Below are 20,284 nucleotides of genomic sequence, written 5' to 3'. Positions count from 1 at the left end.
TGGGCACTTCTGCTGTCCTCACCACCTTTGATTGAGAACGCTTGCAGCCAAGGACAAGGGATGTGCACCGAGGAGAGACAGGTAAGAGGGGCTGTGTATTTTTAAAGGGTTTGTGTTTGAAGAGTAGTGTTTTTGGGTTAAGGGTAGTGTCATGGGTCATTTAGGGAAGTGTTTGTGTGTAGGGACAGGATTGGGGGAAGGGGGAGGGTCGTGCAGGGGTTAGTGTTTTAGGGGTTAGGGTAGTGTTGTGGTGTTTGTGTAGTGTAGGGTAGTGTCAGGGGTGTTGTGCTGGGTAGTGTTGGAGTGTAGGGAGCGGACTAGGGGAAGGGATAGGGTCGGGCAGGGGGTAGTGTTATAGGGTTTAGGATAGTGTGTGGTGTTTGTGCATTATAAGGTAGTGTTTTAGGGTTCAGGGTAGTGTAGGGGGTCGTACAGGGTAGTGTTTGAGTGTAGGGTTGTGCAGGGGGTAGTGTTTTAGGTTTTAGGGTAGTGTTGTGGTGTTTGTGTAGTGTAGGGTAGTGTTTTAGGGTTCAGGGTAGTGTCAGGGGTGTCGTGCAGTGTAGTGTTTGAGTGTAGGGACTGGAATGGAAGAAGGGGGAGGGTCTTACAAGGGTAGTGGTTTAGGGTACTGTTGTGGAGTGGTGTTTGTGTAGTGTAGGGTAGTGTTTTAGGGTTTAGGGTAGTGTCAGGGGGTCGTGCAGGGTAGTGTTTCAGTGTAGGAAGTGGACTGGGGTAGGGTCATGCTTGGGGTAGTGGTTTAGGGTTTAGGGTAGTGTTGGGGGGTCGTGTAGGGTAGTGTTTGCATGTAGGGACCGGATTGGGGGAAGGGGCGGGTCGTGCTGGGGGTAATGTTTGAGGGATTCGGGTAGTGTTGTAGAGTATGTGTTATGTAGGGTAGTGTATATGGATGTCGAAATTAACATAGTGTTGAGGTTATTTAAAAAACAAATTAAGCACTTTCGAAGTAATGGCATGCGTTATAGAAAAATGCATTGGAATGGCACTTGCAAACTAAAAACAACGTTGTAAAAGTATGCATTGTTTTAGTTTGAGAAGTATCGACATATATTCTAAATGTGCGTCTCCCCTGAACATGGTGGCATCTATTAGCATATTTAGTTTACTCATACTTCCCTTGTAAAGTGGTATACCATGTACCCAGGGCCTGCAATCTAAATGCTGCTATTGGGTCTGCAGTACTGGTTATGATACCCACACAAGTAGCCTTTCAAACCCGCCTCAGGCCTGCCATTGCAAGACCTCTGTATGCAGTTTACTGCCACTTCGCCTTGGCATTTAAAACCACTTGCTAAGCCTTAAACTCCCCATTTATCACACACACGTCACCCCTAAGGTAGCCCTAGGGGCAGGGTGCTGTGTAGCTAAAAGGTAGGACGTTTGCTTTTAAATTTTACTTGTCCTGGTAGTGCCAAACAGCTAAAATCATTTTTCACTACTGTGAGGCTTACTGTCATAGGATAGCATTGGGAATTCCTTAATACACCTTTAAGCTGTAATTATGGATTAGAAAGGAGTGGCTGTATCATGTTTCATATCTCTGAAATAATAATGATACATCCTCTTTAATAGTAAAGTTGGATTTAATATTACCATTTTAGAAATGGCACTTTTAGAAAGTGGATATTTCTATGCTCTTACTGCTTTGTGTACATTGCAGCCTGCCTCCAATACATGTCTGTTGGTGGGTGACAGCTACACTTCCCTCTATACAACCACAAACACAGGAAGGGTGGCTGTGACAGAGAATGTATCTGCATTAATCTGCATTCCCATAGCTCTTCTTGGGCAGGAAGAGAGGACGGGAGCTGACATTTACACCTAAATAGACAGTGTTTTGTTTCCCCACAAAGGGCTGGTTACCCCCTACTGATAGTCTGGAGCCAGGCTGGGAACAAAAGGGGGCCCATGCACTTCAAGGGCTTGCTTTTAAGTCATCCCAACTGGGTACAAGTACTGGGGCCCTGACCCTACAAAGACCGTACACTACTGGACATGTGAAGAACTCTGCCAGGAGTACCGACTGCTGTGCTCCAAGGATTACCACTCTTCTTGGCTGCTGCTCTGGAAGAACTGCTTCTCTGCTACCTGCTGATCTCTGCCCTGCTGAAGACAAGGACTGGATCTGTTTAACTTGAATCCAGAGTGACTCCAAGGGCTTGCTGGTTTGCCTCCTGGTCTGAAGTCCCAGGGCCATCAAAGACTTCCTTAAACTCTGCAACAGCACATGGACTTTGACATCTGTGAATCCTGCCCTGCCAAGTGGTGCCACAATTGACACAGTGATGACTTTACAACAATTGGAACTCATGCATTGTCTTTCGATGCCAACGCAGGAGCTGATCGAGGACATCACTTTGATGGATTGCACAGCTTGATGATGACGGACAGTGCAGCTCAATGACGATGCAGTGCCTGCATCGTAAAGGGGTTCATTGACGAAGCCTTCATCTTCTGCGTGGATCGGAACTAATGCACGGAGTGTTCGAAGTCGATGCTCCCTCCATCTCAGGTACTTTTACAGCAAGACCTGTATAAGTCCTGTACACAGCCAGCTCTCCTTTGCGGTCAGCCTGGACTTTGGATTTACCCCAGTCCCGGCATGACCTCAAGTAACCCCTAAGCGCTAGTTTCGTCTAAGCGCTACTTTTTGTTTTAATTTTTAAAAAGTTCCTATTGGAGTTTTGTTATTTTGGTCTTACTCAGAAAAATATAATCTATTTTTCTAATCCTATGTGGAGTATTTTTTTGGGTGTTTTCATTGTATTACTGTGTGTGTTGCACACATACTTTACATATTGCCTTTTTAGATGAGCCTGACTGCTCGGTTCCAGCTACCGGTGGGTGAGCACAGATTCTCTCTTAGTGTGTATCCAGCTTACCCTGACTAGAGTGGTGGTTCCTGCTTGGAGAGGGTGCACATCTCTACCAACAAGAAACCCCAGTTCTAACAGAGTTGTAATGGCAGCAAAATGACTTACAAACTTTCCACATTACTCTGCCAATTCAAAATTACTTCAATTATTCTTTACTAATTGGACTGGGAGCACATTCAATAGCCTATATTAATTAAAGTATAGGATTGATCCCCTCTGCTCCTATTATGTGGCCCAAATACACAACCTCAGCAAATTTAAATGTTTCCATTCCAATCATTAAACCAACATTTTGCAGTCTTTCAAGAACTAGCATCAGAATCATATCATGATCATATCATGATCCAATGTATCCTTGCCATAAATCAGCATGTTGTCATGAAACACTGTAACAACTGTATACCAGCTTACAATTTTCTGCATCACCCTCTGAAAAACTGCAGAGGCTTATTCCAACCAAAAGGTATCCTCAAAATGTATTGGCTCCTTGTGGTGTTACAAATGACGTTAGATGTATACTATCTGGTTGCAGTACAATTTGGTGGTGTGCCTTTGACAAATCTAATGTTGTAAAACATTTGCCTTCCATAAGAGTATTTAACATGTGGTTTATGTTTGGTAATGTATGCAGGTACACCCAAATGCTATTGTTTAAATCACATAATCGACACACATACGTACAACTCCATGTTCTCTGCGTGCAAGAACAATCAATCAATCAATCATTTGTAAAGCGCACTGCATACCTGCGAGGGTCTCAAGGCGCTGGAGAGGAGGAGGGGCGCTACTGATCGAACAGCCAGGTCTTGAGTATCCTCCTGAAGGTCCGCAGGTCTTGGGTCTGTCGTAGGCTCAGTGGGAGGGTGTTCCATGTCTTGGCGGCGAGGTGGGAGAAGGATCTCCCGCCGGTGGTTGTTCTTCAGATGCGCGGGTTGGTGGCGAGTGAGAGGTCGGCGAGTGAGAGGTCGGCGGAGCATAGCTGGCGGTTGGGGATGTAGAAGGAGAGCCGTCTGTTGAGGTAGGCTGTTCCGGTCTTGTGGAGTGCTTTGTGTGCATGAACGAGGAGCTTATAGAATATCCTCTTGTTGACAGGTTTCTCAAGTGGGGGGTGATGTGGCTGTGTCTTGGTACGTCGAGGATCAGTCATGCTTAGGAATTTTGGATGCGTTGTAGTCGTTTGATGAGCTTAGTCGGGGCTCCCGCGTAGAGGGCGTTTCCATAGTCGAGTCTGCTGCTGACGAGGGCCTGGGTGACTGTCTTTCTTGTATCTGTCAGGATCCATCTGTAGATCTTGCGGAGCCTGCGGAGGGTGTTGAAGCAGGAGAAGGAGACAGAGTTGACTTGCTTGGTCATTGAGAGCGATGAGTCGAGGATGATTCCCAGGTTGCTTGTGTGGTCGGTGGGTGTCGGGGCTGCCCCCAGTGCCGTCGGCCACCAGAAGTCGTCCCAGGCTGAAGGGTTGGAGCCGAGGCTGAGGACCTCTGTCTAGTGCAAGTTCAGCTTCAGATGGCTGATCTTCATCCAGTCGGTGACGGCCTTCATTCCTTCGTGGAGGTTGGCTTTGGCAGTAATGGGGTCCTTGGTGAGGGAGAGGATCAGTTGAGTGTCGTCGGCGTAGGAGATTATGTTGAGGTCGTGCTGTTGGGCAACGTGTGAGAGCAGAGCCATGTAAATGTTGAACAGTGTCGGGCTGAGGGAGGATCCCTGGGGTACGCTGCAGATGATCTCTGAGGTTTTGGAATGGAATGGGGAGGCGGACGCTCTGGGTTCTGCCGGAGAGGTAGGAGGTGGTCCATTCCAGACCCTTGTCTCGGATCCCTGCGGCGTGGAGGCGTGTGCGTAGAGTGCAGTGGCAGATGTTGTCGAAGGCGGCGGAAAGGTCTAGGAGGATGAGTGGTGCGGTCTCACCGTTGTCCAGCAGGGTCCTGATGTCGTCGATGGGGGCAATGAGGGCTGTGGTTGCTGTGGAACCCTGACTGGGAAGGTCCCGGATTCTGTTTTCTTCGAAGTATCGGGTTAGCTGTATTTTGATGATTTTCTCGATGACCTTGGCCAGGAAGGGGAGCAGAGAGATGGGTCAGAAGTTCTTAAGGTCTCTTTGGTCTGCCTTAGATTTTTTGAGTAGGGCGTTGATCTTGGCATGTTTCCAGCTCTCTGGGAAGGTCGCGGTCTCGAGGGAAAGATTGATGACGTTGTGCAGGTGGGGTGCGATGGAGCTGCTTGCTTTGATGAAGACGTGGTGTGGAAATGGGTCTGAGGGAGAGCCGGAGTGGATTGTGCTCATGGTCTTGATGGTGTCATCGACGCTCACGCTGGCTCAGCTTACCAGAGGGTCGTGGTCGATGGTGTGCGGAGGGTCTGTTATGTACTTGTCTGTTGAGGCTGTCTGGGTGTTGAAGCTGTCATGGATGTCTGCAATCTTGCGGTGGATGAAGGTGGTGAGGGATTCGCACAGGGCTTGCGATGGCGGGATGTCGTTGGTGTTGGAGAGTTCCTGCACGATGTTGAAGAGCTCCTTGCTATTGTGTGCGTTGTTGTCGAGGCGGTCTTTGAAGGAGGTCCTCGTGGCCGCCCTGATGAGGTGGTGGTGGCTGTGGATGGCGTCCTTGTGTGCTGCATGGCTGTCCGGAGTTTGTTCACTGTGCCATTCCTTCTATAGTTTCCGGCAGGCTTACTTGGAGGCAAGGAGTTCTGGGTGAACCAGCTGGCCTTCTTGCTGGTGTCTCTGTGGGGGGTTTCTTCAGCGGGGCGAGGGTGTTGGCGCAGTCCTCGATCCAGCGTCTAAGGCTGTGGGCAGCATCGTCGGTGTTGGAGGGTTCGGTGGGTGGGCTGAGAGCGAGGTTTGCATGTAGTTGATCTTCAGTGATTTTGCTCCAGCAGCAGCGGGGGGGATCTGTTGGGTGCGGTGGTGTGTGGTGTGTTTCTGGAAGGCGAAGTGGATGCAGCGGTGGTCGGTTCAGAGGAGTTCGGTGGTGTGGCTGATGGAGACGTGTGGGCTTGAGGAGAAGATGGGGTCTAGCGTGTGGCCGGAGGTGTGGGTGGGCGTTGTGACGAGTTGCTTCAGTCTGAGGTTGGCGAGGTTATCGATCAGGGTTGTGGAGTTGTTGTCGTTGTTGTTCTCAAGATGAAAGTTCAGGTCTCCGAGGAGGATGTAGTTGGTGGAGGTCAGGGAGTGCGTGCTGATGAAGTCGGCGATGAAGTCGCTGAACTGAGGACGGGATCCGGTGGTCGGTAGACGAGGGTGCCTCTGAGGGTGGGGTTAGGGTCTGTGTGATCAGGTAGTGCATGTGTTCGGCGGTGCTGAGCGCGTCGGCGGTGCTAGTCGAGACCCTGATACTGATCAGACTAAGCCATTCTGATGATTCTAAGGGTTCAATGATACCATCATCACAACGCTTATTCAGCTCAGCGTTCAATGCTTCTCTTATAGCTAAAGGAACCATTCCTACTTTGAACCTTGGGTATAGTTCCTTCTTTAAAAATAATCAGAGGAGAAGATCCCTTCACATTCCCTAATTTGTTTTGAAATACATTTGGAAATTCAAGTCTCCACTTGTCATTTTCTGCTATGCTCACAACTACAATTGTGTCTGGGTGATTAGGATCCAAGATAATGTTGAATCTTTTCTGTTACCAAACAATATTCCATTTTCCACCACATATATTTTTCCTACAGTTGAATTGCTTTTAAATTCAATGGAAGCATCTGAACACCCCAATATAGGTAGTTTTTTCTCCACAGTAACCCACTGAAGTACCTTTTGTGCACTCAAATTTCATACCAGACAATCTTATGTACAGACATTTATCAATTGATATGTGTACAGTGAACAAGAGTCTGCCTACACGGCAACATCCATTCCTGTTTGATTGTTACTTTACATAAAGAGGGGTTATAAAACTGATCAATGTGTAAAATACATTCATGAATAATATCAACTCTTGAATTAGTTTCACTAAGTTTAGATTCACTGTCTACCATCACTTCATCATCCTCTGAAGAATTCTCCTCAATCATCTGTTCAGTGTTAAATGTCTTACCAAATAAAAAAAATTCTCATCTGTAACAGGTTTACCTACTCTTGAAAAATGACTGACTTTTTAAAATCAATAGCATCTAACCTTAAAAGCAGGACAAATATTTGACGTAGCAAAATGTTTACAACTACCACACCTGAAATGTTCACCTTGAATTTTTTCTTCAGATCTTTCAAGTTATTTTTTCCTTATACAAAGCATTCTTGTTTCCAATTCCATTTATCTCTTGTGGTTTAAATGGGTTACTTTCCATCTTTGAAAGAGTTTATTTTTTCCTATCATGGTTCAAAACCTCCAAATCAGTGATGGAGGGTGGAGTTTTCCATTTTCTTTGCAATGGTAATAGCTTTATGTAATGTTGGTTCACCAACAATTAACAATTTTCTTGAATTTCTAAATTACTAGCACGATTATTCAGCTGATCCCTCACAATTTCATCTCGTAAATGAGGATGTAGGAGCAAACCTTTGTAAAAAAAAAATCAAAACAAATACACAGATGGTAAGAGGTTGGCTACAATAGTAGAAGCAAGAATTCTTCAAATGGCCATTCAGGGCGTACTGCTGAAACAGTTTTAGCATTAAGTAGTTAGTGATGGGGTAGCGGAACTACTGTACCGTTATCTACACAAGGCTTTAATAAAGGTCATAGGGAGTTTGTACAGGCCAAAGCAACAGATAGATAAACTACTCTTCAATCTTTGGAAAGACCTGACCTGACTGTGAAAGCACTCAACTGGTACCTATTAGAATGATTAGCCAATTTGTGCCTTATATCCTAAACCCAATGTGAGAAGCTAACCTTATCATTTCCAATTCAAAGCTGGCGTTCAATGGTAGACTTGTGACTAGAAGGGCAGAGATCAAGGAGCACTTGTTCTAAACTATGCATCACATCCATCTTACCACCGTCCCGCTCTTGGGCAGCCCTACTTCAACTGTTTATCCTAGCCCATTCTAGTGATCAAATGTTAACGAGTTGTGCTGCATGAAACTCTGTACTAGACAAATAAATAACATATTTCAAGAACAGTGTACAACAAGTATTGGCAAAGCAAATAGGTCTGGCTTATATTGCAGTACTCGCTAACATTTTTTAAAGTCTGCTGCAGTGCAAAACAAAACAAAAATAATTGCTTTCTGCATACAACACATCAAAGAGTAATGTGTGATTATTTTGTGTATTTTGGAAAGGTGAAATAATCCTCCATGCATAGCAATGAAAGCTCTCCATAAGAAGAGAAATGATAAACTAAACAGCCATAAGCATGAAGTGAGAGAGAAATATTCGAAGTTGGCTAAAAGACAAGTGAGTCAAAGGTCACTCTGTATATATTGGACTTGTGGACAACGGAGCTTTCAAGCAAGAGCGAAAAACAGCACATGCTGAAAGGGTCTATGAAAGGTTTCTCATATTTGGCACTTGTGGGACATGTACAGAAACCCTGGCCCATCACTGTTGTGCCCGCTCCCCTCTGGGTGATTAGATTAATTGTCTTTGGCACAAATGTTCTAAGAAGAGAGGTAAAAACAACAGTCAACCATTTCCAACATACTTAGATTAATGCATGGCAATATGGGTTATAACCATGTAAATAAAAAAAAAAACTGGCAACAGGACAGCCAGCAATATTTTAAAGAAGAAATTAAATGGAAGATCAGCTGATAGCTCCTTGCAAATGCTTCAAATACATGTAGAAATATACAGAAGCTTTTGAGGCATACCTGCTTTTTTCTGCTTCCGAAATGCTCGGAGACCTAGACATCCTTTGTATCTGGCCTGGATCTTGGAAACTACAAACAAAAATAGACTGTTTTATGTAGGCATTCACTCGGATTTGAAAGAACAGTGTTGCATCTTTGATCTCAGTCAAACGGATTGATTTGCACAAGCACACACGTGCGCTCACAAATGTGCACAAAACAGAAACAATCACTACTTAGTTGGCGACTTTGCAGCAGTCAGATTCAGCTTTGGCTTTGAGTATGTTGCTTTTGTGACAGGAGGCAGCCTATACCCTGGGCTCTCCTTTAACAAATCATTATCTTCATGTGTGTTAAATGAACTTTCTCAACTAAACTCAGACCAGAGCTCACAGAATTGGTAAAAAAAGGTCTGGAATGTTTTGGTGAGCTGGAGTGATCTTTACCCTTTACTGTGCAGAGCACTCTTTCAAGACAGGCCACAGAAAGGATTCCTCTCATGCTGGCATCTCTAGCTTGTATCACTTTCAAAGGTCATATAAGCTCAATAATATGGGTAATACAGCAAACACTATACTGTCAAAAAGGATAATTTTCCATAAACGTCTGCACACCACACATTTCCTCTGCTCCACATACCTTCCGTGCAGGGAATTGAGGTGTCACAGGGCAAATTATGTTTTCGCTTTTGGGTGCTCTTTTCCCTCAGCAACTAGGGGCCTAATTACGATGTCGAGCGGAATGCCTCACACCAGCTGTTAGAGGCTTTCCGCCAGACATCGTGGGTTTCAGTCCAACCGCCATATGAGGATGATGGCAGTCGGAGTGAAACCTGCGGGGAGATTCCAACACACTTCTGACGAGCTCAAGGATCGTGTCGGTGTGTTGGAAGGCACCATAATCCCCTAATTAATGCAGAACCATGCTCGGCTCTGCTGTCGGGAATATGATGGCACTTTCTGTCTGCCCTTTTATGGCCATCCTTCCATGATGAAAAGGCAAGTGGAAAGAGACTTTGGGGCCTCCTAGCAGGGCCCTCTTTCCCCTGGCCCTCTGCTAAGGAGACTGGGGGCTTTTCCCTGCACTGTGTGACAGGCACCATGTGGTGCCTGCCACTCGGAGCAGGGATGTTTCCAAACATCCATTTTGCTATGGCACTTTGTGCTGCAGGCCTTTTCCTTCTGCGGCACAAGCTGCCATAGCAAAATGGATGTTTCCAACCAATCCAAATTGTGAGGTCAGAACCGCTGATCTACAGTCGGGCAGTTCCAGGCCAATACGGTGTCAGGTGGATGCAAGTCCGCCTGACATCATAATTAGGCCCATAATCATTTAGTTGGAATTTGAAGCCCTCGTTTGTTCATTTGTGATGGTACCTTAATTCAGCGGTCTACAATAGTCTTAATGTACCACTGATGCTGCTCTACAGAAGGATGTCATTCACAAATAATAGAAGAAGCCCAATGCATAGATTGAGTTGCTGGTCTGCAAAGTGTTTTATTCCTTTAGCCTTGGTGTGCCCACAACAAACCCGACATATTGTTGTTGACTGAGACCTGGCTCAATGCTGATTCCACCCCAGATATTCTTGCGGCTATCCCTCCTGGCTACTATATTTTGCAAGCAGACCGAGCCTCTGATAGGCCCGGTGGAGGAGTAGCAGCGATTATTACATCCTCTATCAGATTCTCCTCACTAACTACGGTTTGTATTCCTTTGGTTGATTATCTCGTGCTGAGACTGGAATCCTCAGCCACTCCCCTGATTTGTGTATTAGCATACCGCCCCCCTCAACCTATGCCTAACTTTTTAACGCTGTTTGGTGAGATGCTCTCCGAACTTATCATTAATAACTCTAATATCCTAATTTTAGGAGATTTTAATTATTGGCCTTTTGATGAAAAGGAGAGTGCCTGTTCCATTATGTTTTCGGATCTTTTATCTGGTATGAACTGCTGCCAACATATAAATACCGCGACTCACATTAAAGGTCATGTCTTGGAGCAGGTCTGGACTTCTAATGTGGAGATCTCGGCTCCCCTTATTTCCCCCTGCTTATGGTCAGATCATTTTATAATTTCTTTTTCCCTCACAGTTACCCCCTGTCACAGCAGTATTCTGCAGAGCAACTTTCAAGCCCGGAATTGGAATAGGGCCGATCTTGGTGAATTTGTTGATCTACTTAAAATTTCTCCCCCCCCCCCGCAGCCAACTCTATTGACTCTATCGACACCCAAGCCTCAGCTCTTACGTACTGGCTTGTATCAGCCAGTAATGTGGTGGCCCCGCTCAAACACATCAAGCTTAAACGTCCACATGATGCACAAAAGTGGTTCACTGAAGACCTTAAAGCTCTAAAGTTTGAGCTTAGGCAGGCTGAGCATCAATGGCGGCGAGGTTACGCTGCTGACACGAAGTTGCGGTATAGGTCCCTGCTCAAAGAATATAAAATTGTGATTTTATCTGCTAAAACCTCCTATTTTTCACAAAAAATTGTTAACTCCGCGAATAAAACGAAAGACATCTTCTCCATAGTGGAGGAGTTATCAAATCCGGACAGGATTACCATCAAACCTCTCCCCTCCCAAGCGCTCTGCGACTCCCTTAATCAGTATTTTGTGGATAAAATTGCTAACATTAAAAAGAGCATCTCTCTCGCCAGCCCCCCTCTTTCCATTGGGTCCGTTCTTTCTCTGTCCCTTCCTAATTCGCAGCAACTTACTCAGATTCCCCCTATCTCAGAGGATGAGCTTTCAATCTTGTTAAGTAAGGTCACCTCTGGGTCCCCGACTGACTGCTGTCATCCTTTGATTCTGCGTGAGGCTTTTACAGCCTGCCCGCCCCCCCCCCCTTGAGACTTTTAAATTCGTCCCTGTCTTCTGGTTCGGTTCCCAGTTCCTTCAAGGTGGCCGAGGTCGTGCCCATTTTAAAAAAACCCACGGCAGACCCGACAATTATGAGTAATTTTCGCCCCATCTCCCTCCTCCCCTACCTTAGTAAAGTGCTGGAGTCTCATGTTACCAACACCTTGAGCTCCTTCATTGAGCACTCCCAATATCTTGACTCCCAACAGGTCGGTTTTAGACCCGCCCATTCTACGGAGTCAGTTATACTCTCAGTTATGGAAGAACTGCGGAGAGGAGCGGACTCTAACACCAGCCAGGTTTTGGTGCTCCTGGATCTGTCGGCCGCCTTTGACACGGTCGACCATAATATCTTGGTCGACCGTGTCGAGGAGGCGGGCATCCGGGGCACCGCTCTGGACTGGGTTCGCTCCTTCTTGTCCAATCGGCGGCAGGCGGTTCGGCTCTCCCAGTTTATCGCTTACAGGGTAGGTTTAACTTGTGGAGTCACGCAGGGTTCCTCTTTACCCCCCTTCTTTTTAATTTTTATCTGACCCCTCTTATCCGGTCTCTACGAGGCAATCATGTCACCGCGTTTAATTACGCGGATGACATTCAGCTGATTTTTAACATCGATGGTTCGGCGGAGTCTATTCACACCTTTCAGTCCACCCTCTGCCACATCAGCGATTGGATGGGGGTTAACCATCTGAAGCTCAACCCCGACAAGACTGAATTGGTCCTTGTCGGGGGTGCCGCCAACCCATGGAAATCCACCTTCTGGCCGGCGAGCCTGGGCTCTCCCCCTAATCCAGTCGACTCAGCAAAAAGTCTGGGCGTTATCATCAGTAGCGATCTCACGATGAAGCCCCAGATTAATGCTGTAGTCTCTTCTAGTTTTTTTCAGCTCCGTAAGATCCGGAAGATAGCCCGTTTTTTGACCACTGAAGCACTTACTTTAGTTCTGCTGGCGTTAGTCATTTCAAGACTTGACTATGCCAATTCACTTTATGTAGGCATTCCGTCCTATTTGATGAAGAGGCTGCAGCTAATTCAGAACCAAGCTGCACGCCTCATTTACCATCAGCCCAGACACCGTCATGTCAGCCCCTTGTTAAAGTCCCTTCACTGGCTTCCCGTGTCTGAGCGGTGCAAATTCAAGCTAGGCTGCATCATTTATAAGTCCCTTGCTGGTTTGAGCCCTTCTTTCATTTCTTCACTATTGCACCCCTATGTTCCTGCCCGCAATCTTCGTTCCTCCCACCTTGCCCTACTCAAGGTCCCTGTTTTTAAACGTAAGAAACATGGAGGTTCTAGATTCTCTTTTCTGGCCCCTTCCTTTTGGAACTCACTTCCTCTGAACATCAGACTCGTTTTTCCCTATGTACGTTTTAGATCTCTTCTTAAAACCTATTTGTTTCGTAATGCTTTCTGCTAATGCCTATGTGTTGTGAACTGTCTCCCCCCTGTTTGCTCGAGCGCCAAGAAACCGCTAGGTGTTAGCTGCGCTTTAAAAGTAATTTTTACATTACATTACATTACAACACTCTAGGGGCCAGGGTACACAACGGTTAGGTTCCCTGAGACCTCTAAAACTGTATAGTGAAGAGATGTGTGGACAAAGTAGTAAACGCCAAACAACATTGCAAAATTAATGCTTCTTATGCAAATTTTCATGGAAATATCTACACTAGTAGGATTTGAAATGCTATACAATGTTTTTTGCATCCTATTCAAATATTTCATTTTGTAGTATGTTTTGTAGTACTACATGAGTATACTAACATATTACAAACTGCTATTCACACACTGGCATGTGGAGTTCTCCACCTCACTTTCTTTCATGTGCATTAAAATCCACCCAACTGCGTCTGGAGTCTCTGCAAACGTAGGTACTCTTTTTTTGAAGTAAATGTTGGAGGGACAGGGGAGTTTCTGGAAAATTGGAAGGATTTACAGCTAATGGGTAGGGGTTTTGGAAAGAGTAAGGATGGGTTAAGAAAGAGCTAGGAAAAAGTTTACTGTGGGACATTCACCCACCTACAAAAGTGTACGTCCCTGCCTATTCACAACCTGCACTTATAAAGTTACTAAAGCTGAAAAGACACAAAACAGTTGCAAATGTAAATGTAGAGTGAGTCCAGCGACACACATGGCCACTCACAAGTACTGCAATACTCCCCCATGGAACATAATTTATGTAAAACCCCATAGGAAATAATTTTCAAAATACATTAAATAATGTTAATTGGAATCTCCAAGCACTTAATAAGTCAAGAAATCATTATACTTGAAGTATCCACTGTCCTTTATTCGAACATCCGAATATTTCACATTGCCGTTTATCAGTTAAGATCCTTGCCAACATGTGCTTCATCTGTTTTTAATTTTAAAAAGACTTCATCAGGGCTGAAACATAAAGATAACAGCATCATAAGGAATGGGGACAGTCCCATCACCTGGGTACATCACTCAAATTGTGCCACAAACATCCCTTTAAGAGTTTTGGGACTGATGTGAGTCTTGTAATAAGAAATTGATCAAAGAAAGTAAGATAGGCAAAAGGTAAGGAGATGAGAAATGTGGAGTATTATAGTGTCCAAAGTAGTCCGATTTGTGTGAGCTTGACATCCAGTCACCATTAGTTCCATTAATTCCCAATTGTGTCATAGATGACTCTAACTGCATGCTACTGAGTATTCTATGGCCACAAAGGGAAGAGCTTACCATCAATGTAATCTCTGTGTACCTATAAGCTGTATTGGGTACTTTGTCCTATAAGTAACCAAATATCTCAAAATTTTAAAAAACATAATCATATACTTTTACGAGGTATGTATCTATCAATCCAAATTATTTAGCATTAATGCTTCACTTACCAAATACATCAAACAGCTGTTTGAAAAGGATATATGGTGTGTTGTCAGTGCAGCTTTATATCTGAAATAAAAATAATGCCACTGTGTAAGCTAAGGGCCAGTCAAAGCCCTCGTGTCCCTGACGTCTCCCGTAAAGTTAAAATAACCATAAGAAAACATAAATAAGCTTGTCCTTCTCCAAGATTAATTCATTCTCAACTATATCATCTTTAAAGGACTTCTACTACAATTATTCTCAGCTCTCACAGTGGGAAAAGGTCATTGATCTAATGTCCTTGCTTACAATTCTTTAGATGTGGTCATTATGTATGCTGTAGAATCCTAAAACTGATTATGCCAGTGATCCACCCAAGTGATAAGATAAAATCATGATTGAATTAAGAAATAAAGAGAGACAGAAGGATGAGGCATAGTAATTGAATAATAATGAATCCGCTCCATCCTAGCTCTAGATTGGCATGCATTATATACGAATCAATAGGCATACACATGACTACAAATTCCACCCCTTATTTATGGTATATACAGTAGTACAGTAGTTTTGAGTCCCTTGATAATACAAATAGGGAAAGATTACAATACATAGAGAACAATACGTATGTACATAGTATCTAGGGAATAACCTCTATTTACCATATTTCCCAGAGTCATATATTGAAGTTGTGAAACTCATGATCTAAGTCACAACGACATTAGAGCATACTAAATATTAACATTAACCAACACAACTGATCGGCACATGAAATACATATTCATTTTATCTGGAGAGTGGCTTCTAATAACCAACAATAATCCAATTGTAACCGGGTTTACATAACAAATATACTAATAAGATCATTCAAACTCCTAATCCAAACATTATGTTCTTGCTTAATGTTAGTCTTGATCACAAACGTTTAGCTTTGGTTATATGCAAATTCCAACAGTTCCCCCTAGATAGTCTGCACATTGAGCAATTGCTGCACTTATACTAACCTCTTGTCCGTGCTGTTAGCAAGTTATCTTTCTTTGTCTGTGAGGGGTAACTCAGGCTTATGAGTCTGCCTAGTGTTATACTTCTACGAAATGTTATACTTGGTTTTGTTGTAATATATGATGCAATGTTCTTGTCACCAGTCATTAGACACCAGTGTCTCTTCAATATTCTACTTAGATCTCCTGTGTTACTCCCATAGGACATAAAGGTCCTTGTGCCTATTTTTCATTTTGGGGTTGTCTGAAAGCGTGGCTACCCTATCCAGTATGATTGCTATATTAAAGGATCTATTGATTTCGTTCTTGCCATAACCTCTATTCTTAAATTTACTTTTGATTTCCTCCAGATTCATTAGATATTCAAAATCGCAACTGCAGTTCCTCCTGCCCCTAACCATCTCGCCAAATGGTATTGCTTTTATTTGATGGCTTGGATGGGCACTGCTCACATGTAACACTGCATTACATGCAGTCTCTTTCCTGTACATCCTGCTTTTGAGTTGTTGATTGTGTATGTAGAGTTGCACATCAAGGAACTGAATCTTTTGCTTACTGAAATTCATAGTAAATGACATATTGCATGTATTGTGCTCCAGATCATGTTTGAAATCATTGTTGGTCATTAGAAGCCACTCTCCGGATATATTGAATATGTATTTCATGTGAGTATCAGTGGTGTTGGTTAATGTTATTATTTAGTATGCAATAATGTTGTTTTGACTTAGATCATGAGACTCACAACTTCGATATACGACTATGGGAAATATGGTAAATAGAGGTTATTCCCTAATTACTATGTACATATGTATTGTTCTCAATGTACTGTAATCTTTGCCTATTTGGTTTGAGAAGGGACTCAATACTACTGTACTACTGTATATACCCTAAATAAGGGATGTAATCTGTAGTAATCTGTATGCCTATTGATTTGAATGTAACACCTGTCCATCTAGATCTAGGATGGAGCAGATTCACTACTATTCAATTACTATGTCTCATCTTTCTGTCTCTTTCTTTCTTGATTCAATCATGGATTTATCTTATCACTTAGGGGGATCACTGGCATAATTAGTATTAGGATTCTTCGGCATACATAATGGCTCCATCTAAAGAATTGTAAGCAAGGACCTTAGATCTACGACCTTTTCCCACGGTAAGAGCTTAGAATAATTGTAGTAGAAGTATTTTAAAGGTTATATAGTTGAGAACAAGTTAATCTCGGAGAAGGACAAGCTTATTTATGTTCTCTTATGGTTATTTTAACTTTACAGGAGACGTCAGGGACACAAGGCTTTGACTGGCCCGTACTTAAACAGTGCCATTATTTTTATTTAAGAGATAAAGATGCACTGACAACACACCATATATTCTTTTCAAACAGTTGTTTGCTGCATTTGGCAAGTGAAGCATTAATGCTAAATAATTTGGATCGAAAGATACATACCTCGTAATAGTATATGATTAGGATTTCTATTAATTTTCAGATATTTGGACACTTATAGGATAAAGTACCTGATACATCTTATAGGTACATAGAGATTACGTTGATGGTACGCTCTTCCCTTTGGGGCCAATCAATACTCAGTAGCATGCGGTTAGAGTCATATATGACACAATTGGGAATTAATGGTACTAACGGTGACTGAAAGTCAAACTCACACAAATTGGACTACTTTCAACACTATAATTTTACTGATCTCCTTACCTTTTGCCTAATTTACCTTCTTTGATCAGCTTCATATTACAAGACTCACATCTGTGCCAAAACTCTGAAAGGGACGTTTATGGCACAATTAGGGTGATGTACCCTGGTGATGGGACTGGATATATCTAATATCCCACCCCATTTGATACTACATGATCTGTCCCCATTCCTTACGATGCCATTATCTTTTTGTTTCCGCGCTGATAAAGTCTTGTTAAAAGTAAATCCAGACGAAACACGTCTTTGCATGGATCTTAACTGATAAACAGCAATGTGAAATGTTTGGATGTTCGAATAGAGGACAGTGGCTACTTCAAGTATAACGATTTATTGACTTATTGAGTGCTCAGAGATTCTAATTAAGTATTGATCATAAGTTTTCTTTTCCAGTCAAGGAAGATTGGGAGGCTCTCCCTCCTCCTGAGCACGAACCAAGATATATGGACATTGAGATATCAATAATTTCAGTAAATTACTCTGTACCAGTATTGTGGGTGCGCCGATTTCCCCAGCCACCACCCTGTCTTTTGTACATTAAATAATGTTATTGTTTGTTTAAAATATATATACAATTATTTTAATGTTAAAAAATGAAATATAAATTATACATACATATTATTTTAAGTTAAATAATGTATTCACCTTATCCATTCTAAAAATAAATATATCTTTATATTTTTATAAAAAGTACATTAAATTATTTGTATACATAACTTCTAGTAACTTTTAGTAAATGATAAATATAAGGATTTTACGTTAGGGTGGTTTAAAATATAACATTACAAAATTCTATATATATATCTATATCCATATATGTATGTATATATATATATATATATATATATATATATATATATATATATATATACACATACATAAATATATCACTTACTATTAAAATTTAACACAAACATTTTTTTTCATAAATTTTTCAACTTTAATAATCTTTTATTAATTTCCCTATATTTTACCGCAGGGAGATTTCTGACTTGATTGCAGTGGTCTCTGCCAAGTGTCAAATACGGTTGTAAAGTCACTACTATTATGTAACTTTACATTTGTATTTGCCATTTTTATTGACGCTACTCCCTATTTCAGAGGGTAGGGTCTTGAAGGTTACAATTTTGAGTTACATATCTTTAGTAAATGGTGACTAGTAGTAAAATTACTCATAAGTGTAAGATAACTTTACAGATGGAGATTTACTCACATGTAAATTTACCTTTGTGAATAGCCTGGAGTTTTGACGCTACAGAGATTTAAATATCATACAGGTAGCACAGAAAAACATATTCTGTTAGGGTCTGGATAAAAGAAGTTTTACAACCAATAAGATAATTTATGAGTGCCTCTGACATCTTAGGTAAGGATAACATTGGTAAATTTTTCAGTTTGCGAAAGCAAATAAAGCAAGGTTTTAAAAGATCCTGCAGGAGTGAGATAAAGAGACCAGGAAAGGAGGATGGTGGAAGAAAGAAGCATTAGGTAGAATTAATGCAAGGGAGCTTTGGATGTCAACAACCCAAGTAACCCAGTAACCCAAGCATTCAGGAGTGTCATGGCAGCTCCTGAGAAAATCTTTGGATCCCAGCACTCTTTACAGGCTAAGCACTACCGCTGAGTACCTGCAGCGAGGTGTCACATCCAGAAGGAGTGTAAAATTCCACTGCCAGAAAATTGAACATTGGCTGTCTGCGGAGGTTTTTTCTCCACTACAGCTCAGGGCTCTAGTTAGACCAGCAGTGCAGTGGGTAAAGAGTAGCTACTCCTCATTTACACATAGGTGATTCCCTGTTGTGGGAAGCCTCCCCAACCAGGGTAGAACTTCAAGTGACAGGAAATCCCCAGTGTGCGAATGCAGCATAAGATCCCTTTTTCCCCACTAATGTTTTTAGAGGATTCCAGTGTTGCAAGTAATGATCTAGAGAAGTTTTAAAAACATATTTCTTGCATAGTTTCTAGATGCTCATCTTCACATCTGTGCAAACTTGCATTGTAGAAAATCTAACACATTCTACAACATATGCTATTAGCACCTTCCAGATTTCATTCTATGTTATTGTGGACACTGTGCTGTAAAGCTCTAGCTTTAGTAGAATTCCTAGCCCTGCGCCTCCTTTTGTGAATACATATCATCACACTCAATGAAGGCCCTCATTAAAAGTTGGCCAGTCATTGGTGCACATTTGTCAGATGTGTTTAATTCCACCAAGTTATGAGATCTTCCCCAATAATAGGATTTTTTGGTCATTCCGCACCAACATCTACATGTCCTGATATCTACTGCCCATTTTTCCCAAACATGTGCTTTTTAGCAGGGATGCGCTTTTTATTGTATTACTAGAGATATGTGCAGAACAGGAGTTACTACAAATATCAGTATTTAAGAATGTTTGCAACTCAACAGCTCTGTAAACTCTCACAAAAGAACGCCGCCACTTGCTTAGCTGCACAAAGTAGAAGTCAGGTGCATTCCTTGGGTTTAGATTGTCTCAGATTGGTCAACAGAACGATCACACTGGTCAAGAGAGCGACCAAAACAAACACAGTAACAATAATGACAGATTCTTCTGCTGGACAAGAACCATCAGTACCTCAAACTGCCACTGTGAAAATAAAAAAAAATCGTTTTGAAATATCTCATGTTGATTTGCAGAAGAATATTAAGCACATTGTACCTAGGTGATGCTTTTTCACTTCAAATGCATCCACGGTGGCAAAGAGTGTGCGAGGGAAGCGGATGAATAACTTTGTCCTACAGTCAAATACACAAACAACATAGCAAATTGATTAGAAAAATGCATATCTATTCATTGACAACACCGCACTTATGTGAATCAGAGTGAAAACAATTTGCCACAAAACACATTAGCGTACAAGATGATTTGCTAACTGGAGTGCTTGATTTGTAAAGAATAAGTGCCAGTGCCCTACCCCGCAGCCGGTGCAAATAGATTTCGGAGCGGCCCTACCAATGCTATGTAGTATTAAATTAATCTCATGCATCATGAATCTAGTACTAGTCCCTTTACCCCATTCCTGCTGGTTCCTGCTGGTTTTTCCGTCTTACTCCACCTCCGACTGTCGGTTTGTGTGTTTTTCCCTCTCTAGTTCACTGTAAATGTCTAATGCAGAAAAATAAGTGTTGGTCCCATAAAATGAGTGCCGGTGAGCTTCACCGGCAATCATTTAGCTCACATTTAGCACGGATGTATGACGTTACCACGCATACTTTTACCACGCATAC

General features: G+C 42.6%; 1 protein-coding gene across 1 annotated transcript in view; it reads right to left on the bottom strand.

The window, feature by feature from the left end:
- The window catches only part of MYO1H (myosin IH), a 655,926-nt gene that overhangs the window by 268,601 nt on the left and 367,041 nt on the right, over positions 1–20,284 (bottom strand). Inside the window, exons 20-21 of the mRNA XM_086943103.1 lie at positions 19,716–19,792; positions 8,657–8,725 (exon numbers count right to left, since the gene is read on the bottom strand). Coding sequence (XP_086799229.1) covers positions 8,657–8,725; positions 19,716–19,792 — 146 coding nt within the window. The remainder of the gene's footprint in view (positions 1–8,656; positions 8,726–19,715; positions 19,793–20,284) is intronic.

Source organism: Lissotriton vulgaris, chromosome 11, assembly GCF_964263255.1.
Source record: "Lissotriton vulgaris chromosome 11, aLisVul1.2, whole genome shotgun sequence".
Taxonomy (NCBI): Eukaryota; Metazoa; Chordata; class Amphibia; order Caudata; family Salamandridae; genus Lissotriton; species Lissotriton vulgaris.
Note: the sequence above shows the minus strand (reverse complement) of the source record. Positions and strands in the feature narration are given on the sequence as shown.